At 40.4% G+C, this 24,176-nt stretch overlaps 1 protein-coding gene across 5 annotated transcripts in view; it reads right to left on the reverse strand.

Annotated features, from left to right (window-relative positions):
- NOS1 (nitric oxide synthase 1) overlaps window positions 1–24,176 on the reverse strand; it is a 136,186-nt gene that overhangs the window by 57,528 nt on the left and 54,482 nt on the right. For all 5 annotated transcript variants that reach the window (XM_075178521.1, XM_075178518.1, XM_075178523.1 and 2 more), the window contains exon 2: window positions 3,442–4,563. In XM_075178521.1, the coding sequence (XP_075034622.1) occupies window positions 3,442–4,133 (692 nt within the window). In that variant the 5' untranslated portion in view covers window positions 4,134–4,563. The remainder of the gene's footprint in view (window positions 1–3,441; window positions 4,564–24,176) is intronic.

Here is a 24,176-nt window from a genome sequence, read left to right on the forward strand (position 1 = left end):
GGGGACAACCTCAATTTACTTAAAATGAATTGGATTAGTAATATATTATTTAAAATATGGTTTACAAATTGTAAAATCAAATATAATTTTTTCATATTATGGTATATAATCTGTGTCGGGGTGTCGGTATCGTGAAACTGACTTCCACCGATATAATCATCTTATGTGATTTCTACATTTTTCTTTTTTACTTTAGTCATTTTATCTTGCAAACATCTGAATTATTGTAATGATGGAGTGGACTAGTGGACTGTGCGTCACCTGCAGACTGTCTTACTTAGGCACTGCTGGTATTGACTTAATTTTAATCCTGACTGTGTCAAAACCAGTTGCAGACTTTAAACTTTGCACAATACATTTGTAATCTGAGGTCTTCTTTATGCTGTTACAGTGCACAAACCAACTAATTGTCCCTGCAGTAGGAAGGCAAAAGGAGTGCAGAAAGAATGTGTTGGCATTAATGTAATCAGTTTAGGTATTATCATTGAGCACAACATGCTTATTGTCAAATATCTGTATTCCTTTCTTTAATCTTTGAGGAATTTTAAAGTATAACTAAACTGAACCCTAATTGTCTCATCATTGCTGATCCCGTCCATCCATTCATTTTAACATTTATACAGAAATAAGATAATCTGATACAGAATCTACAGTGTAGAGTTAAATTGGAAACATAACTGTTGTGGGCAGAAAAATCACCCTATATTTGGTCAGAATCAGAAAGGACTGGCAAGGCAGCTTTGGTTTTCAAGCCTATAGTTATTGGTCGATTCAGTTCAGCATTTTCTCTCATCATATTGTACTTGAAACAAGTCATAAACAAAGTGTATATCTTCTGAATACACAGACAGCAGTATACCAGGAGGCGGACGAAACTGCTGGGAAATCCTGCGTTTTGGTTGGACCATGGTTTGTGGGGCTTGTTGTGTGAACAGGATGTGTATTCTGGCATGATTCCTGATCCTACATTATTTTTAGAGCTCTCTTCTCATGTTACATTCCGAATGCAAAATGGTGTGAGAAAGTGGCCTAAATAAGCCATCATTGTGCTTTGATACTGACCCTAGTCTGTGTGTGTGTGTGTGTGTGTGTGTGTGTGTGTGTGTGTGTGTGTGTGTGTGTGTGTGTTAGGGAATTTAGACTGTAAGCTCTACTGATGTGAGTGAGTTCTCTGTACAGGGCTGCGGAATTAGTGGCGCTATATAGATAAATAAAAAAATAAATAAATAAATAAATGATGATGATGATAACACAGGCAGTTTCCGCTCATTGGATGCATGTCTGTGCTTTATTCTATTCACCTAGTGTCGAACAAAGCAGAACACAGGGAGAATGCAGGATGGAATACTAACAGATCTTGTACTATTCTTTCAGTCTATGTTCCATCATTCACTGTAAAAACCACCTGTATGTGCGAAGCACAGTGGCACAGTGGGTAGCATTGCTGCACAGCGCTGGGTTCATGAGTTTGATTCCGACCAGAGCCCTAACTGTGTGGAGTTGTATATTCTTCACATATTTGTGTGGATTTCATCATACAGGTAGGATAATTGGTTTCTAGGGGTAAATGTATCAAGCTGAGAGTTTTCTGACGGGTTTGAAAAGCCAATCAGATTCTAGCTATCATTTCTTTAGTGCAGTCTACAAAATGATAGCTAGAAACTGATTGGTTGCTATAGGCAACATCTCCACTTTTAAAACCCGCCGGAAAACTCTCAGCTTGATACAGTTACCCCCTGGTCTGTGTTTGTTTGTGGTAAGGAATTTAGATTTTAAATAAGTTCCAATGTGCCAGGGACTGATGTAAATGACTACATATCCTCTGTACAGTGTTGAGTAATATGATTGATATAAAGAAAGGATAATAATAATGATATGTGTGCAAGATCGGCAACATACACCAAAATCTTTAGGATTGTCTGTTGGGTGGACAAAATTTGTTAGTTGATGCCCATATTTGGATGTTCTTGGTTTTGCTGAGTTATGTATGATAAATGTACTATTTCTACTTTATGGAAATAATGTAAATCTTACTGTAAATTATAAGGAAATTATAGCCCACTAAGTAGTTTCTGGGCCATAAAATAATACAAGACTGCAGGCTAAGTGCTTTTATACAGTCATGGATCTCTGAGCGGAAGTTTACATAATTTCTTATTATTTAAAACAATGAAAGTCACTTGTATGAGTTGCTCCCCATATCCAGATATATTTTACCTTCACTAACAGTTATGCTTTCATCATGGAACACATTCATAATGAGTCAAGTGATAGAGGTGACATTCCTACTCACCAAATATAGGAATATATTTTCCAGGATATTTTTCATATATTCATTTCACTTGTGAAATATATAACAAGCATATAAACGTGAATCAGAATAAAATTCAAATTGATATACATATATATATATATATATATACATATCTATATCTATCTATATATATATATATATATATATACACACACACATATATATATATATATATATATATATATATATATATATATTTCCATATTTCCAGTTTTGGGAAATGCAATATTGTGAGCATATGCCACTAGAGATGTATATTGATGTAAGCATATCTTTAGTATGTAAAGTTATTTGTTAGTGAACATGCAAATCACATGTACATGCTACTGTTTCCAACGCTCATTTCTTTATTATTTCTGGAACGTAATATGCATGCGCTCAGGTTGCCTTTAAGGTGAATAAAGCATTGAATACAATGACTATATTTTTTAATATTTTGATGCTAAACTAATACAAATAATGTAATAGCAGAGTTATCATGCAGAACAGAACTATCATTGAAGATAACTGAAGGGTAAAGGTTAAAAAAGTTAAAGAAGAGATAACCAAAATGGCATAAGATCTGTGCAGACATGTCCTTTACAATACAATTTAGATAAAGGTAGCCGTAGCCATTAACGATAGTGCTTTGCTTGGTTTGTTATTTGAGCCTGGAAAGAGTTAACCAGAGATTACAGTCAAGTGTTCAATAAAATACATACTCAGTCACTTTTAAATTAAGAGAAAACTAATAAACATTCTCATCCTTAAAGTGTGAACCAGGAGATTTTCACTCTATAAAGACATCACCACCAACACATCCCCAACTAAGAATGAAATCTCTCATCCGATCTCACGTAGTTGATGGGGAGAGCGTGTGCTGGGGGATAAGGAATTCCATCCAGAATGATATAATAATAACTCAAACCCACTCTGACTTTTAACGTGCTCTTGAGGAAATGCTGTCAAATCAAAAACTGATTGCTTTTCACAGGTTTTATGTCAGATTCTTCAGTTTCTTGTGCTATATACATATAATGACATCCAATGAATGATAGTTAGTGGTAGTTAATGCGTACTTATACATGTTACTTAACACCAGGGGATGAGTAACAGACCTGGCACAGGTTATTTAATAGATGTCTTACCTTTCTACTTGAACCTCGGCATCCCGCTTTTCTACTAGATGGCCATCTCCATTGACCTCCTTCTGGGCATTCTGTAGCAGGTTTACTACAGGTTCAATCTCTTTCAGGATATCATTGCTTTCTGCTCCCCCATTAAGGCAAGGACTTATGCTGATGTCATCTCCTTTGACTCCATCAAGCCCATTTAAGTGAAGAAGCTGGTGGACTTCCTGCCACGAAGAGCCAGCAGAACTTGTGGCACTGTCCACCATATTTTGTTGTTCTTTGCTGTACAGACTCTGACTTGACAAGTCACTTGACTTGGACTTGGGGCACAGAGGTCTGGTGACTCTAATAGTCTTGGGTGTTCCATCGCCGGTAAAGGTGGTCTCCAGATGTGTTGTGAAACCCTCAGGGCCTCTAAGGATGAGCACCACAAATGTCTCTGAGGCAACACTGCGTAGTATTGCCAGGGCAGTTTCATAGCTGGCATCTACAAGTGGCCTATCATTTACTGCTAATATAATGTCACCTACCTGCACTAGACCACTTTGTTCTGCTGCCCCACCACGTATTAAATCAGAAATGATCACAGGAGGGTTGTTCCTTCTTTGCTTAACAAGAAAGCCCAGCCCGCCCACTTTTCGCTTATAGAGACGCACCGATATGACGTTCGGTTGCAATTGTTTAACACTGAAGTCATATTCCTCCATGACAGTGCTCTTCTCAGTCTTTGGGGAATCAGTGAATTTGTGAGAAGGTTATGTCAATAACCTTACCTAGAAATAACAAGAGCAATGTGAGACTCTATTTGAAATGGAGTTTTGCCAAACAAGCAGATTCCTTAGATGTTTAATGAGCCCTGCTACAGGTTTTCAGATGTAAAGATCTGGCTCTGGATCTCAGATGAACTTAGTGTCACTTCACCTATCTCATGCTTTGGTCCTATTTTCAGGAAACTTGCTGTGCAAGCAGCCTATAATTCTGAGGTTTCCCAGGTAACACGAAATCCAAACAAACCTCTGTTCTGTCGTTAGAAGTCTGGCAGGCGTTTAATAACAGTTCATTTATAGGTAGCTTAACATCTTAATTCTCAGGCATCCTTGAAATCATGCGTCCAATCTCCATCTGGATTTTTGGTAGCTGTAGAGATACAATATTTTCTTCATTACAATGTGATCTTAATAGCTGCTGACAACAAACAACTGCAATAGTTTAAAGTTACAATCTAACAGAGAAGTGTCACTTATTTCTTATATGTACTGTTTAAAAACATAAATAATGCAGATAAAAATCCCACAGAAACCAAACTTAATTAAATATACCACAGTGTAGTAATAAACAGCAAACAGATCCAGACAGACCAGCAGTTAAAGTGAAAGAGTTAGAATTTGTCAAGGTTTGGAAGTAAAGTAGAAATACATACATTAAATAGCTCTTTGTTTTCGTAGCAACTATTGGAGAATATTTATTGGTTTGCAGCTTGCTAAGATTACAGACACCCCTCTGTCTCTCACTTTACATGCTCATATCCTGCCTGCTGCTCCTAACCCTTTGTACTCCCCCAGTTACCATTGTATATTCTGTGCGGTGCATCTGGGTGTAGCCACTAAGTGGGACCAATTTGGTTAAGAGCAGGGAAAGGGTTAGGGCATATTATTATTATTATTATTATTATCATTTATTTGTTAGGCGCCACAAGGTTTCCGCAGCGCCGCACACAGTACTAACAGTAGACTATACAGGGTGAAACCATACAGAACAATGAACAAAATGTACCAATACTTCAGAAACTCCGGCCAGTCATATGCAGTAAAGACAGAGCGGAAGAACAGGTATGGAAACAGGAGGGGAGGGGGCCCTGCTCATACGAGCTTACATCCTAAGGGAGGGTAAACAGACCAGGCACAAGAGAAGCCAGTTCAGGCAAGAGGAGAGAAGGGAGGACGAGCTAAAGGGAGGAGATGGGGGTTAAGTAGATGGTTGGTAGGCTTTGAGGAAGAGGTTGAGGAATACTTGCCAACTGTCCCGGAATATCCGGGAGACTCCCGAAATTTGGGTCGGTCTCACGGACTCCTGGGAGAGCAGGCAAGTCTCCCACATCCTGCAACTGCCTAGCCTAAATGACGCGATTCGCGTCATTTTGGCCCCGCCCCTGCAACAAAACAGGGGCGGGGCTAAAATGATGCATTTGGCTGCACCTTGCCCTCTAGTCACTCCCAGACTACACTTGCCGAAAGTAGGCAAGTATGGCTTAGGGTTTACTTCAAAGGGACAGTCAGACATTGCTGCAAAACAGGGTTTAGGGTTTCCTGCGGGAGGTTAGGTTGGGGTTTAGGCTGATGAAGGGTATTAGGGAGAGAACACGGTATAGGTATGTTATTGGAAGCAAAGACAGAAAAGCCTCTTCACTTATATCCATTTTGTGGCAGAGCAATTGACATTACTTCCATGAGCTTTGAAAACTTGCAGCAGGAAAATGGTCTGTAAATCGCCCTAAAGACTAATTGTACAGAAACATGTTACCCAACAGCTATTGAAGCATATTATACATTGAGGGTGCTTTCTTGCCTTTCCCTTGAAGCTGTTACTGTCACTCTTGTACAGCGTAAGGTAAAAAGAACATTAATGAGAAGGAACATCTGCTGTACTCTCATTGGCTGCCTGGTGTGGTCATTTAGATCAGAGCTGTCCTTCGCCCACTTCAGAGCAAGCCTGGGAAGCAGTCGCTTGGAACAGACTTTGGATATTGCAATATAGATTATTTTATGTATGGCGTATACTGAATATGTAAAACACAAAAAACTAGCAATTTTCCAAAGTATAATCAAATCCCTTATTCAGAAGTCCCCTGGATTGAATCTCCTGTTATTTATGTATTTCTTCCATGAGAGTAGTATAATTTGATAAATATGATTTATTCTACTACAGTAAAATGTAAACATCTGTGGTACAGCATATTGTTATTGCAGAGATTATGCCTTTTGTATGTTAAAGTTGCAACAAGAAAATATAATTTCCCAGTACACTAAGGGTTAGTTGCTACACTATATGTAATAAAGATATAGAAAGGAAAAAAAGCTAGGCAACAGAGGTTGTGTAGCTTATAACTCTTGACGTCTTATGTGATACATTCTTTTGTTTGAGTTGTTTTTCTCCAATAACAACAAAATCAGGATTTATGAGGAATTCCACCATTTGTTATTATTCATGTTATTATGTTATTTTTAAAGTGCATTTTACTAGTGTTACAGCACCTTTTTCTTATGAATCTCCATCTCTTGCATGTTCATATGTCCCCAGTATTGAAGTGAGAGGGAATACAGCTTTGATCTTATCACAAGATACTCTCCCTCTTCCCCTTTTAGATCTGCCTAGACCTGCATCTAGTCTTTGCTCTGACATCCACCTCTCATTCCCGCCTCCAAGACTTCTCCTGTGCTGCTCCACAGTTATGGGTCTTCCTAACATGCCTGAGCAGACCTCCTCTCAATCTTCCATCTTTCTCTCGACATTGCACTCATCACTAAAGGTTTTTCCTTCTCCCATCTGACACTGCCCTCTTTGGGCACAGGACCAGCTGCAGTCACAATCTGTACTCCGAGTCCTGCTAGCTCCTATTGTCTCAGCACTGCCCTCTCCTGCTATATTGTAAGATCATACATACACCCTCTCTAAACTTGTATGGTCTTGTTCTACTTTTCTGTTTGGTTTGTATTTTGTCTGGTACTACAAAATTGTGGGCACATTACAAATAAAAGGCAATTTTGATGGTAGAACAACCTGTCACCAATAAGATCTTCAGATTATCCACAGCAGCTCATGATACTTCAGGAGATGTGCTCATCTTGTGGGGGGCAGTGACAATTGTGGTGTCAAACACATTTATATATTTAACCAAGTTCATACATGCAACTTGTTTTACTATAGCTCTCCACATCTCAGACTGGGAAAAACTTGCCTATGCAATTATTATTATTTGTAAAGAGCACTATATGACTGCATCATGGTCATAAGGTTGTGTAAGAGCCCTACAATGCACTGATTCTTTAGACCAGTGTTCCGCAACCGGTGTGCCGTGTGCCACGAGATGTTGCTAAGTGTGTAGCAGCGGAATGCCTCCAGCAGGAGAAAAAGCTGTCAACGCCATAGTTGCCAATTTCGCTTATAACAAATGGAACTGGGCTTGTTTTTTTCAAGTTGCGTTTTTTTCTTTGCAGATCGCTGGTTTCGGGATATTGGGCGAGCTGCACAGGTGACGGGCTACACGTGTGTTGAGCTCAGGTCTCTCTCACCCTTGCTTTAGGTACTGTCTGAGACACTCCTAAATTTCTGCCCCTCCTCTCTCCCATATATGTTGCTTTGCTAACTTCCCTTCCCACTGTACCCGGAAGTCCTGCCCTCCTACCTACTTATCCTTTCCCTGGGTATGGAGCTAGCACTGCCCCTTTCCTGTTACTTGCTGTGGTTATCCTGTTTTGGTGAGTTTATGTTCATATAACTTTCTCTCTTTTAACCACTGATCTCCGCCGTCTCTTCCCTCCAGCAGTCTCTTCCTGTTTTACATATAGACATGTTTACATATATCAACATATAGAGATGACTCAGAAACCCTGATCTTAACTAGTCAACTTTACCAACCCACCTTCCGCCAATCCACATTATGCTTCAGCTATGCATACCACCAAAGGGGAGGGAAACACAGCAATATTATAATTTATATTTTTCAAGAAGTTAGCAAGTACTTGGCATTTTATATCACACTAGTTTTATACCTATTTTATTAAGTGCCATAGCACAGGCAACTTCAGAATGACCTGCTCTGGCAATCTTTAGGCTGATGGAAGCATGCAGAGAATTGGAAAGTATTCTGGACAATCTAGAGAGATAAGATATAATATAAGAGATAAGAGAGTAGTATAAATAGCAGATTGAATCAATGGCTGCAGAGATAGAATCTCAGATCTAAGGACATCCAATTTCAGCAGTTTCCTACCACACTGTCTGAGTTTGGAACAGAAATTATGGTTGTAAGCTTTTCTTTGCTCCCATCAAGTCTGCATGAAGGGTGAAGTCAATTCTGCACAATGACTTAGGTATTAACTATTAAACAGGAACTACATTTGTAAAATAAATGTTGTAATAAAAGATAACTGTACAGGTTTTCAATGTCAGGACAACTATATTTACTGAAAATATATGCTGCTCATTGGATATAGCCATATTGCTGTGGAAGACATCCCACCATCTAGTCAAATAAACTCTTGTTTCTTAACTTGGGCCTCCACCTCAAAAAATAATTTAATAACTTACTTTACCAATGATAGTGCTTGGCGTGAATCTCTCCCCTGGGAAACCCAACATTTGCTCAATTTAGCAGAATTTCTGTACTCATGTAGCCAGGACCTTTATCTCTGGCGCTCCTCAGCTCTTTTCAGTTGCGGGAGACATCCAACACAGTGACTCTAATTGGAAGCCTTACAACTGTGTTGAATCTACCTATCTAGGGGAGCAGATAAGTGGGCTGGCATGAAGGAAGAACAGAGAGCTGGTGGTGTGCCTGAAGAAAGCTTGGTAGCGGCTCATTGAGTCTTGAGACAGGGATGTCACGGATAAGGAGCTGAGCAGGCTTATGGCCACCAGGGCCACAACTATAGGAGGTGCAGGGGGTGTTCTGGGTAAGGGGTCGACTTTCTGAGGCCCATTCTCCCCCTTCCCCCAGGGGCCCCACTCTGCTCTCAAAAGAGCATAGATGATGCTTCTTTTGAGTGGTGCAGACACCGGATTACACATCCTCAAAAGAGGTCCTCAGCTCTACATTATTGAGAGCAGAGCCCATGGTCTGGGAGGTGAGAACGGCAATGCTAGGTCCATACCCAAAGTTTGCTTTGAGGCCCATCTATGTATGGTCCAGCCCCAGCAGCCCACTGTAAATCTTCCCAACATCAGGTACATGAAACTTTAGTTTGTGGAGGAGCTGTGTGGGGAGAGAATTGCTTCATCGACTAAATGCATCAACCTCTAAATAAGCAACTGTATGGACATGTTCTACTATAGGTAAAACCTGCTTAAAAAGTCCATTTTTTTTACTGATTATATATGGACCAATTTTCAAGAGCTGTAGTTACTGCCAACCATTTGCAAAACACACCTATAAGCAATGCAGAGTTTACAGGTACCTGGGATTTCTAACACTGCACAAGCAGCTGTCCTGACTTCTCTTTGCAGGACAGTGTGATCTGCAGACTTTTCATAGCATAGAACATATATTATGTTCGCCATATAGACTTTATACAAAAAGTTATATTCAATGTGTAACCATATGGCATGATTTGTGGGTGAAATGATAAGGTGAGATTTACCCTCTAAATGCCCTGGGCTTTCCCATAACACCAATAATTGAATAATACAGGAAGGAATTAGATGCTCTCTGCAAGAGAGTTCATTAAAGAGTTGTCTAATCTGTGCAATATCTTCTTCAGCTAACCTTCACCCGAAGGGGTGTTCCTTTCCAACAGAGAGCAGCAAGCTGAATCATTAAAACAAGTGCATTGAAGCACTTGGCTGAAGTGCTCCCATAGAGTTATGTTCAGATGGACCTATTCTTCTAGCGGTGAGAGAAGCATTGCCGACCAACCCTCAGGAGCATTTCAAGCTGTAAGTAGGGGAAGGCTAGCTAAAGAAAGGGTTGTCCAAAAGTGGACAACATCCTTTAAGGTGTTATATATAGAGTTATCCTTCAGTTTATTATGAAGTATAAGTATATAAAGTAAAAATGTTGTTATCTATTTACTAATTTATAAAAATATTTAAATCTTACAAATTCATGACTGCAATGGCACTAAGGGCTGTACTGAGTGTCTGGCTATAGTACTATTGAGCACTGCAAACACTACATTGTCTTGAAGAAAAGCTGGATGCAGGCTATATATGACTCTCCTAAATACCGTAAGGAAGGAGGGAAAGCTGGTCTGAGGTCATAATGAACGAGGAAGAGGGCAAACAAGACATTGGTTTGACATGCCGTTTCCAAAACAAATGAGTAAGCTGACTTGGCAAGATGAAATACCAAGTTTGCATTAGTGTGAACTTTTGCCATTTATTGTTATAGTCTGAGGATTTGTCCACAGAGACCCTTAAAACCTGTAGGACCTCGCTTGTACGGGTCTGAAGAGGTTACACAAAATTAAATGATTCTAATTCCAGTGATGTGTGTAAGCCAAATAAATGCTTGCAACCCCAGCCAGGGCCACCAAGAGAAATTTGGGCCCTGGTACAGTAACTTCTTAGGGCCCCTTCCATAGCCACCGAAGGGGCCGGTGCATAGAGTAGGTTGCTGACTCCTCCCACTACACAGACTGGCCCTGCAGCTTTCAGGACACACTACAGGTGTATACTGAGTCCACTAATGAGCACCCTTGGGTGTGGGCCTGTCTTTTTTAATTGTAGTCTTAAAACAGGTGCAATAGTTGGAATGGAAATTCCGTCATCTATTGAAATCACCGTTCTATAAAATCTGACCACTCCAAGACCCCAATATATTTTTGGGAACATATAAATGAAAGCTTATTTTAGTACATTGGGCAGTTAATTTGTCATACTTTGTTATGTAACTTAGACTACTAGGTAACTTACTGTACAGAGAAAGGTTGTATTAATGCAATATTAGCATAAGATTGAATGGAAGCTTTGCTTTGAGCACTTATGGTGCCTGGTTGGTTGACAGGACATGGCAGAATGACATTCCAAATGGAAGTCGCAATAGTTTGTGCTATTTATTTACTCATCTCTGACAGATCCTTATCTTATAAATGTAGAGAAGAAGCAGAGAAGATGTGCACTATTTTTTTATTCTGCAATGCAAAAAACTATAAAATGTAAGGAACAGTATATTCCTCTATAAAAGTGTACCAGTGTTCCTGCCTCCTCATGTAGCTCCTAATAATCTTCTCTATCTCCCTTGTACAAGAGCTGCTTAGAATATTCATTGTTTTCATCATGTTGGTAAATTGGGCAGAGAAGTGCCAGACATTGCAGTGCTTGTTGAGCTTTTTTTGCTCTGGGTTCCAATCTCAAATGGAAATGGGTTCAAGCAGCCCATCAGATTGAGTTCTGTTGTAGATGAGTTTCCTCACAAGACAGATAACATATTGTTCATATGAATGAGCATTTGGACTTTACGCTGGTTTCCAGCTGACTGCAGGTTCACACTAGGGTCTTTTATATAGGTAGGTAACCTGGCATCTTGTAAGATTCTGCCCTCACCAGGTATAACTGACTCAAGCTTATTAAGAGGAAAGATTTCTATGCAGACTAATATGCTAAGATTAATATAGCATGCATGCAAAGCTGATGCATTGAAAGTATATTCAAACCACTTTTTAAGAGGTTGATATCATATGTAATAAATTCCTTTTTTTAATGAAACTGATAACTTTACTCCTTTAGTGCTGTTTGGGATATCAAGGGACAGTCTGAAATATGATGTTGCTTCTACTCAGCAAGAAGTGATTGGCCTCTAACATACAGTAACTTTTGCCCAAGCCAAAATAGTTACACAGAAATATATTTTATTAACGTGTATTTATATATTATGATGTTGTAAACCCACTGCATTACTGTTCAGTTGAGGTTTTTAATGAGGATGACAATAATAGTAATAATAATAATTATTATTATTCGATCAATCATATAGGTACTATAATGCACTAATTAACAAAATATACACTATTAGTAGTAAACAAAAATGTAATGTAGCAATTCAATTTTTTCACTTTCCTTTCTTTAGCTTATGTTCCCATCATGTTGCCATAGAGGCATTTTCCCGTCATGCGGGTCTACGCTTCATTACTGCATGCCGAGGACAGATTTTTATTGTGCACAATGATTTTTCATGTAACCCAGAAAGTGTGCCTTGCTGCAACACAATGTTATGTGTTTTCTTCTCCCTCCACACACAGCACCTTCTCTCCCTGGAAATGTTCTTCTCCGATAAAATGCAATATATGGGGAGACCCAATATATGGGGAGACCCAATCTCTGCCAGCTCTGAGCTGGTTCAAAATGGAACTAATTTTGTGTGGTACAAATGGTCGCATGGGAAGGAAAGACCCGAAAATTCACCCTCCCCATCCCTTTAGTATATGTCAATAATCTTGTTCCATAAACTAATCTTGTTTCTGCTCCAGTGTGCCAAATCCATACTTTGCTAGGAAGACCTTCACTCTACTTAACTTCCTTGGGAACTGCTGTTCCATCACAAATGTTCCCAAATGTAGGTGCACATTACTTATAAACATGCACGTGCAGCCCCTTCTGCCAGCCCCCTTCACTGTCCCTGTTGCTAACAAGCCTTCTCCTGGTATATTCCAGCACTTTTTCCACATTTCCCATTTTGTCTGGCTACACCATTGCTTTTTGTATGTTTTATATTCTATGCTCTTTGTAATTGACAATGTATATTCTTATTAAGTGTGTACATACAGTAGACAGTACCACTGAGCCTTTCTGCTCGCTTGTTGGATATATTGTTGAGTGTCTGTTCTTACTCCATACATGTGTGCCAATTGAATAGCAGAACTCTGGCTATAATTCTCTAAATCATCTTAATGTGCTGTCACACTCAGGCACTTTAAATGCAAGCATTTTTCTATGTATAAAACTGCTAGTGTTGATAGTGCTCTATCACTCCAGTGGTGGAAGAGAAGGAGGAACGCTCCTCCTCTGTTACATGGAAATGATTATTATCTGATTATGCTGCATATCATTTTTTTTCTGAGCTTAATGGCTGATGTGTAACAGGGGAAGAACATTCCCCTTTCACCTCAACCTGTTACCATGGGAACGTTTGAGTGCTGTGCACACTAGCGTTTAACGTGCCCATGGGAGACCACTCTTATGCCAAACACAGACAGAAGATTTTAAAAAGGAATATAAAATGGAATGTGCATGTAGTTCATGAATAAGTGTTCGATTACTAAGGACATTGTTATTGTGTTGGGATGTTAGGTACGCACTTTAAAATATAGTCATGGGTCCAAGACATTTTTTGTTTGTTATTCAGATGCTAAAGGTTATTCACTGATGTTATGTTGAGGTCCAAATTTGCCCTAACTCTGTAGACACCAAGCAGCAATTAGCTTGTATTCATTCTAGTGCAAGTTAGACAATGAAACCTAGTTACTGTTTGCTTGCTGCAGTGCAAATTTGAACAGTGATGATACCACCCTTAGCTGGGGTGGCAGTTACCCTCTGTGGGATTCAACTCACTCGGGTAGACCAAAGTATATCCAAAATAAGGCTTTATTATGACAGCACAACACCACAAGACGTTCACAAGATACAGGGTAAATGGTAGCATGTATCCTCCAGCAGCCTCTTGCAATCAGCACTCCAAAATAATAATCTCAGTCTCTTTCAGAGTCTTGTCCTCCTGCAATATTACCACTACCGTTTATCTAGACAGTTACTATGTCACCCAGCTTGGGTTACTGGGTCACACAGACCCTGTCCTGGTAGCGTTTCCTCCAGCGGCACTGCAATGCCTGACCAGAGTTTTTTTTGCAGATGTCTTGTACACCAGGATCCTCCAAGCTAGAATAGCTTTCTTGGCATTCTGCTATGACTTATATTCTTGGCAGTATACACAGGGAGTAGGATCAAATGTCTCAATCTTCCCCCTTTCAGCAGGGGTCTATCAGTGGATACTTTAACTGTTAGACATACTGTCTCTTTTACCTTGATTATACAATGGAATGGCTTGACTCAATTAGCTCTTTGGCTGAATACACTAAACCAGTGGTTCCCAAACTTTAGCAGTTCGCGGCACCCTTAGAGTCTCCATAATTGTTTCAAGGCACCCCTCCAAAATCATTACCAAGCAGTCCCGTTTTATAAGTAGTTGGGTCAAAAAAACATAATAAGTATTTAGGTCAGGACAGAAATACTTATTTAGTTTTATGCAAAAATAATACATAAATCCAAGGGAAAAGAATATTTTTATATATTTTTTTCAATTATATTTCTGTCAAAGAATAATTTACAGCTAACACACACTGTGCCCCCTTCATCCACACACTGTGCCCCCTCCATCCACACACTCTGTGCCCTCCTTCAGCACCACACACTCTGTGCCCTCCTTCAGCTCCACACACTCTGTGCCCTCCTTCATCTCTACACACTCTATGCCCTCCTTCATCTCCACACACTCTGTGCCCTCTTTCATCTCCACTCACTCTGCCCCCTCTGCATCATCCTCTCACTCTGCCCCCTCTGCATCATCCTCTCACTCTGCCCCCTCTGCATCATCCTCTCACTCTGCCCCCTCTGCATCCCGGGGACCAGGAAGAGGAAAAAAAAACCTAAAAAAAAAAAATGTACCAATCCGGCGGCACCCGGGACCCAGCACTGAATGTCGGGCATGAAGACGTCACGCCCAACATTCAGTGAGAAGTGAGAAGGAAGGATGCTGGGTCCTGGGCACTGGATTGGTAAGTTTTTTTTGTTTTATTTTTTTTCTCTACCTGACCGTGGCACCCCTGTGACAGGCGCACACTTTGGGAACCATGGCACTAGACAAAGGGTTACAATATAACATCAAGAAATGACACTTCACGCTTGCGTGAAACAACAAGACATTTGACACACTGTATCTACAACATTACACAATCTGAGTCTGTGATACATTTTGATACAATAACATTTATATTGATACATGTTAATACATTTCCCAATGCCATTTCAGCTAGTTTATTACTGTGGAGGCACATTGCATATCATCTAGATGTTGTAACTTAATTACCTCTCAGACTATCTGTTGACCTGGCTAATTAATGTGGGCTGCCAGCTAGCTATGTCAAGTCACTCAAACATTGTTCTGATTACAATCCAGGTCTAAGCCACACCTCATGACAATGGACATTTGAGACAAATGGTAATTACCTTATACAACACAAGCAAAATGACTTCTGCTGTCCTGTTATTTTCACACAATATGGCAATATCCTTTCTATTTCCAATACATACAATATTGCAGATAATAGCAAGGGCAAAATGTACCTAATAACATGAAATAATAATACACATAATAAACCAATGCTCTGATGTATATACTTAGACTGGGCCAAGGATTAAAAAGTACATTAAACTGTGAGAAACGGGTGATGAATAAAAAGTTCTCAGTCCAGTAGCACCCCGTTTGCTCACATGAACACAATGGGCCTAATTTGGAGTTACGAGTAAATCCACCTGGAAGAAACAATTTGGCACCTTGATAAAACCATCCTAGCTGAACGTTAAGTCGCATTGTAAAAATAAAGCTCCTCAGTATGTGTGTGCTACATGCAAAAGTAGGTAGTGTTTTCCCTGCACACATAAAACTGCATTTGTATTGTAACCTGGATTGTCCAGATGTAAATTTACATCTTTAAGCTGGATTTGCTCATAGCTTTAAATGCGACACAATGTTAATAAATGACCATCACTGCTTATTCTGCTGCTATTTTTCATGATGATTTGGCCACTGAGTGGCACTATATTGTGTTGTAGTCTTTTGCCCTAATAATATCAGACATGTGAATAATATATCTGTACTATAGTTTAAATGGTCATGGGTGGTACTGGACACTAAACTGACGGCAACATATTTCTGTTTGCTTTCCAGGCCCAACTTTGACAGCACTCCCTTTCTCCAAGCCAACTTGAGAAAACAAATAAAGAAAGAAGGAGCCAATTCCTACTATTGGGTTGTCACTCTGACCCTAGTGACATGTTAAAATAAATTTGACTGCATTGCTTCAGTTTATTTCAATGTAAAATGGTAGAATCTGAATATTTCTCAAACAGAATATCATTATATTTTTCTTTGTGCAATGATGTTTCAATCCAGCCCGTTCTGACGCTAAAGGACAGAATGAGAAGAGTGACAGTGTCTGGAGAGTATACAGGAGGCTTGACTTCCGCCCTTGGGGCAATATTTATGCTGTAATCTGTGTGGTTCAGTATTGCCCATCCTGGAGTTAAGGATCATAGGTTATTAGATTATCAAGGGTAAAGTTAGATGCAAATATTTTAATATGAGAACTTGACCAAAAACAATGCAACATGTTTACATCCATACATTCAGGTTTAGAAAATTGTCCCTCCAGCCTTTAGTACCAAGTATTTTTTTGCGAAGTCAAAGGTTCTGTGTTATATATTTATATATGTTATTTTGTGATATGTTCTAGTAGGATGGATTGTATAAGTGAACATCCGTGAGGAATCAGCTGAAGTTGGGAGATGCAGGGTGTGTTTGTCAGTGCTAGGACCTAATGTTTATCAGGGATTATACTTTTTCATACTCACTTTTAGTAATATGTGATGCTCTGTGTAACATTTAAGTAGATTGAATCAACAGGTAGAGATAGGAGTGTAAAACATAATCCTTGGGCCCTATAACAGAAATTGTTTGGTAATCCAGCAATGCTTCTCCTTCTACCACCCCTTCCAGATCAGCTGCTCTTTGCCCATGTTCTGGCTGGTTACTATGCTCACAAGAGGGAGTCATTGTAGCATATTGAGAAGTATTACAGATGATTAATCCCCACAGACCGCAGGGGCGCACGGAGCATTTTTAAGGGGGTAAACCGGAAAAAAAACAAAAAAACCGAGGGAGCTGCCGCACATGTCTATATTTCCATTACTGGGTACAGAGATCCATGACATTTATACTTTATGCAAGGTGATGCCTCAAAGAAAAAAAACACAGGACCTCATTTATGTACCACTAAACAGCTTAGTTTTGCTCCGATGTGCCTAGGTAGCCCGCCCGCCGCACACAATACTACTATTATTTTAGAACCACCCCTTCCATTATATTAAACTTTTCTGTTTTACTGTTTGGTTTACCCTCATTTATGCACTTGATCACGGATGTGAGCGGACACCTTTATTGCATTATTTTTTTGTGTGAAGCTTTTCATTACATTGCTCTGACTGCACCTAGAAATTAGATTTTGCACCAAAATCCATATGAGGGTGCAAAGTTCATCCCATTAATTTATGAGGATGAGACCAGACCTCTAACAAGGGCTTTTGCAGAGTGAAAATTGCTGGGCACTTTTCCTTGCAGCAAAGAGAGTTCCTAAAAATGCACCCTCTCCAACTCGTTATCTTTTTCAGTAGTCTCACACTGCTCCACAAATCTAGGTCCATAGGTGTGCCTATTTCGAACTTGGTAATGCCAAGCTAACTCCTTCACTAAGGCTGTGTAAACATCTGTGCCTCTGGAAACGCCACCAACTTGCTACCTGACCCTTAGGACTTTTTTTTGTACATCTAGGTACACTTCCACAAATAGAAGCCAAAGCTGATTTTGGGTTGAGACTTGGTCATTTGCACTGGGTAAATGACAGTGCGCTTTTAGGCTGTACGGCAGCCAAGAGGTTAATATCTGCACATATTAGATATTTCAGTCTGCATATGCCACGTTCTATGTCTTCTATTTATATTATATGAAGGAGAATGGCAGCTTTTTGTATATCTTCTTTCAAGCAACAAAGCAAACGTTATTTTTATTCTGCTTGTTAGTTTTTTATTCAAAGCCTTTTATGTTTCCCAAGTATTTATTTTTAAATGCATGTGTTGATTTGAGAAAGAGGAGATTTTTGAATTATCTATTAATGTACTAGATCTTTCCTAGCAATGAAGGTATCAAGAAAAAGTATTATGTTTTGATTACTCTGTTTTACAAAGTGCTATGATTAAACAGTGGCAATTCAAAGGGAGCACTGAAATGTCTCATCTAAAATAACTTTGCTGTTTCATATGTGATAAGTGAAACTGATCTAACAGCAGCAAATACAAATGTGCAAAGTAAAATGTATTATGGCAAGCAACACTGACAACTTATTTGTTAAATGTGCCTTTGCTTAAACGTTAAAACAAAATTATACCAGAAGAACATTTAATATATTTGTATATTAATAAATATTTAATTACTTTGAATATTTTGATATGCCCAAAATGCATCGTTATGGGTTGGACAGAGCACATAGCTTCTTGAGCAACTTGTGGATGGCTAAATAAATCTAACCTAGAACATTTGTTACATTTGGCTGCTTACTGATCTCAGGCTGTTTCACATTTAGAGCTTTGGATGAGTTTAGGATGAATACCTGAGAGCGAGAATGACATGGATTACATGGCACATAGGTCCCTGTTCCTCTGGGGGGCCCGACCACTTGATGTAACATTGAATACATTCTATTCATCTTTGTCTCAGTGTAACTCACTTGAATTCCAGCAGAAATTCAGCTTCATCCAAATTGGCCGTAGGTGCAGATTGAAACAGTCTCCTCAAAAATGTGTTGTAAATGTGATCTTTTTATTTTGGCCTCTGAATTTATTTTAAGGGTATGAGAAAAATAATTGCTTCTCTGTATGTCTCCAGTACAAGAGATGGAAAGACCATATGATGTAGTACTACAGATAGGCTATTATTTCCTCATATCTGGTACACTTTTGGTGTAATAACGCTAATCACTTACATTTCATTGAAATTACTACACTTTCTTTGGTATCCTTTCTTGAGGTTTTTTCTGGCAAACACAACCGGAGTTTACTTATACAGCTTTTCCAGAAGACCTGGGGATTTCTGTACAGATGTGCCCTACTATTACTAATATCCGGTACACATATTACTAACATATGGCTAGCATTGGCTATTATTTCTAATATTACTACACTATCAGGTACCCTTTATTTATCTTCTCTTGTTTCTTTAGATTATTACTATTGTATCAGACGTACCATCCGAGTCTTTGAAGAAAGGCAGCTGGCCTGTACTAAGGAAGTGTTATAAGGTGTAATTGGACTTTATAATGATGGTATCATACAGTATTGGGTTGAGCACATCATTACTGTTAGTATGGTAATTTTAACGTGAGCCATGAGCATAAAATAGACGTCTGTGCTTGTCTTGTCTGCTGTTCTATGTAAATCTGTCTTGAAAAAGGTCTGTATGTGAGACCGAAATGTCCATTACAATGTAAAGAAACTGGATTGAAAATAAGGAATAATCTATTTGTTTCAAATGGTGAGTGCCCTCTCTACTCTTTGAATATGTATTAGCAGCTATATAAATATATATATATATATATATATATATATATATATATATATATATATATATAAATGTATGTACACACATACCTATATATATATATATATATATATATATATATATATATATATATATATATATATATCTATATATATATATATACATACACTCATATATATATATCTAGAAATAAAGAGTAAAAAAGGACAAGGCGCACAATATTTACTCTTTATTTCTAGATTATTTTCCATACTACACCGATCTATGGAGGATTGACAGCCGCCCGCACATGGGAAGTGTTTTTAAAGAACTTCTTTATATTATTGGACTTTGATACTTGAATTGTATTGCTGATAATTTGTTATAGCGCCTATTTGTATCTTTTTGTCTATCTATTTATTTTCACACACATATATAAATATATAATATATATATATATATATATATATATATATACAGACGAAGAAGTCTATAAATCACACTGTCTTGTATTGAAGAGCTACTTTTCCTACTATATGTATGCAACGTTGGAGATTGTATTTCCACAGTTTCTATTTATACTTTAATAAGGCTATTCAGTGTTCTAGGTACCTGTATTTCCTCATTACACTTGCCTTTGGTTGTATATGTTGTGGCTACAACTCATAGCAAGAAGTTATTGAACTTAATGTTATAGTTCAGCAATAGAGCTCAATACAAATATATACAGTAGGGGTTAGTAGTTGACCTCGTATTACTGGTCATATTATTTTGTTAAGTGGAGTAGAAGTTGAAGTTAACTGCAAGCTATGTGTTGGTCTGATGGGGTATGTTCAGATCCCATATCTCAGTTTTATCAATTTATTTTAAAATTAGATACTTTGCTGTACGATCAATTTTCCAGTATATTAAGGGAGGAGAAAATCTGACCAGAACATCATCCATGTATAAATCTGTATTATGCTCTCAGGGGCCAACTTTGAATCTGCAAAAAAAAAAATTATATGGGACAGAGAGGCAATTTCCTTAATAGAACCAATGCCTTATACCAGTGGTTCCCAAACATTTTCAGTTCGCTGCACCCTTAGAGTCTCCATATTTTTTTCAAGGCACCCCTCCAAACTAATTTCTGAGCACTCCTGTTTTATAAGCACTTGGGTCAAAATAACGTAATAAGTATTTAGGTCAGGACAGAAATACTTAGTAAATTGTTTGCACAAATAACACATAAATCCAAAGGAAAAGAATATTTTTATATATTTTTTTTCAAATATATTTCTATATTTACAGCTAATATTAAGAGGAATAAGATCAAACAAAGTAAAACAACATGTACAAAAATCATCACAATGTACCCATTCATGATCACACTGTGCCCTCCTTCATCCACACACTCTGTTCCCTCCTTCATCCACACACTCTGTGCCCTCCTTCATCCACACACTCTGTGCCCCTTCATCCACACACTGTGTGCCCCTTCATCCACACACACTGTGTGCCACCTTCATTCACACACACTGTGTGCACCCTTCATCCACACACTCTTTGCCCCCTTCATCCACACACACACTCTGTACCCTCCTTCATCCACCCACTCTGTGCTCCCTTCATACACACACACACACACACACACACACACACACACACACACACACACTGTGTGCCCCTTCATCCACACACACACACTGTGTGCCTCCTTTATCCACACACTCTGCGCCCCCTTCATCCACACCCTCTGCGCCCCCTTCATCCACACACTCTGCGCCCCCTTCACCCACACACTCTGTGCCCCCTTCATTCACACACTCTGCCCCCTCCTTCATTCACACACTCTGCGCCCTCCTTTATTCACACACTCTGCGCCCTCCTTCATTCACACACTCTGTGCCCTCCTTCATTCACACACTCTGTGCCCTCCTTCATCCACACACACAGACACACACACTGTGTGCCCCCTTCATCCACACACACACACACACACACACACACACACACTGTGTGCCTCCTTCATCCACACACTCTGCGCCCCCTTCATCCACACACTCTGCGCCCCCTTCATCCACACACTCTGTGCCCTCATTCATTCACACACTCTGTGCCCTCCTTCATCCACACACTCTGTGCCCTCCTTCATCCACACACACACTGTGTGCCCCCTTCATCCACACACACACTCTGAGCCCCCTTCATCCACACACACATACACACACACACACACACACACACACTGTGTGCCCCCTTCATCCACACACTCTGCGCCCCCTTCATCCACACACTCTGTGCCCTCCTTCATTCACACACTCTGTGCCCTCCTTCATCCACACACTGCGCCCTCCTTCATCCACACACTCTGCGCCCTCCTTCATCCACACACTCTGCGCCCCCTTCATCCACACACTCTGCGCCCCCTTCACCCACACACTCTGTGCCCCCTTCATTCACACACTCTGCCCCCTCCTTCATTCACACACTCTGCGCCCTCCTTTATTCACACACTCTGCGCCCTCCTTCATTCACACACTCTGTGCCCTCCTTCATTCACACACTCTGTGCCCTCCTTCATCCACACACTCTGTGCCCTCCTTCATCCACACACTCTGTGCCCTCCTTCATCCACACACACACACACACACACACACACACACACACACACACTGTGTGCCCCCTTCATCCACACACACACACACACACACACACTGTGTGCCTCCTTCATCCACACACTCTGCGCCCCCTTCATCCACACACTCTGCGCCCCCTTCATCCACACACTCTGTGCCCTCATTCATTCACACACTCTGTGCCCTCCTTCATCCACACACTCTGTGCCCTCCTTCATCCACACACACACTGTGTGCCCCCTTCATCCACACACACACTCTGAGCCCCCTTCATCCACACACACATACACACACACACACACACTGTGTGCCCCCTTCATCCACACACTCTGCGCCGCCTTCATCCACACACTCTGTGCCCTCCTTCATTCACACACTCTGTGCCCTCCTTCATCCGCACACTCTGCGCCCTCCTTCATCCACACACTCTGCGCCCTCCTTCATCCACACACTCTGCGCCCTCCTTCATCCACACACTCTGCGCCCCCTTCATCCACACACTCTGCGCCCTCTTCATCCACAATCTGCACCCCCTTCATCCACACAATATGCGCCCCCTTCATCCACACAATCTGCGCCCCCTTCATCCACACACTCTGGCTCCCCTTCATCCTCACTCTGCCCCTCTTCATCCTCACTCTGCCCCTCTTCATCCTCACTCTGCCCCTCTTCATCCACACACTTTGCCCCTCTTCATCCACACACTTTGCCCATCTTCATCCTCACTCTGCCCCCTCCTTCATTCTTTTGCTTCTCCATTGCTTTTTCCTATCACCATTTCCCCTCACCTTTCTTTACATACCATACTTGGTTTTATTTCTTCTATCTTTTCTTCTGTTTTCTTACCAATCTGGAGGCGCCCGGGACCCAGCATCCAGCTCTCTCCTGTCGCTTCTAACTAAATGTCGGACGTGATGACGTCACACCCGACATTCAGTGAGGAGGGAAGAGGATGCTGGGTCCTGGGTGCTGCCGGTTTGGTAAGTATTCTTTTTTTCATTTCCTGGCCTCGGCGGCACCCCTGTGACAGCGCCGCAGCGCCCCTGGGAGCCGCGGCGCACACTTTGGGAACCGCCACCTTACACTATAATCCCTAAATCTCAGTTTTGACTGATGTGGTTCTAATCTGCTGCATTACAAACAAACAATAGCACCAAAGAGGGGTGTCAAATTTCCTCCCTGATCTTTGCATTAATGATGGAATGATTAACGATCTGACAATAGAAAAATGATGCATATTCAACAAGCACAGTACATTATGTGATTGAGTGTGGTGAAAGAGACTTGTACTCAAAAGTATGTGGACATCCCTTCTAATTAGTGTATTTGGCCATTTCAGCCACACCCATTGTTAACAGCTGTAGAGAATCAAGTTCACAGCCATGCAATCTCTATAGTCAAACATTAGCAGTAGAATGGGTCATATTTAAAAGCTTACTGACTTTCAATGTGACATGGTCAAATGATTATTGTGAAGTGGAAATGTCTAACAGCTTGACTGATAAGCAGTAGGTGACACAAGCTCACAGAATGGGTTACAACACTCACTACCAAGTCCCAAACTGTCTCTGAAAGCAACATCAGTATAAGAACTGTATGTCAGGATTGGGTGTCCATGGCCAAGCAGCCGCACACAAGCCTCAGATCACCATGTGCAATGCCAAACATCAGCTGGAGTGGTATAAAGCACACTTCCATTCTGGATCAGTGGAAATGCATTCTTTGGAGTGGAAAATCACGCTTCACCATCTGCCAGTCCGACGGACGAATCTGGGTTTGGCGGTTGCCGGGAGAATGTTTCCTACCCAAATGCGTACTGTCAGCTGTTAAATTTGGTGGAGAATGAATAATGGTCTGGACTGTTTTTCATGTAAAGGGAAATCTTAATGCCACAGCCTACACTCATATTCTTGGGAATTGTGTGCTTCCAACTATTTGGCAACAATTTAGAGCAGAGCGGAGGTCTTTTCTGAGCATGTGCTGTTCAGCATGAGGACATCTGCAAGGGTGTCATAGGGAAGATGGGGGCTTGGAGGTGGGGGTGATCTGTCATGGCC

This window comes from Mixophyes fleayi, chromosome 1 (genome assembly GCF_038048845.1).
Source record: "Mixophyes fleayi isolate aMixFle1 chromosome 1, aMixFle1.hap1, whole genome shotgun sequence".
In the NCBI taxonomy this organism is placed as follows: domain Eukaryota; kingdom Metazoa; phylum Chordata; class Amphibia; order Anura; family Limnodynastidae; genus Mixophyes; species Mixophyes fleayi.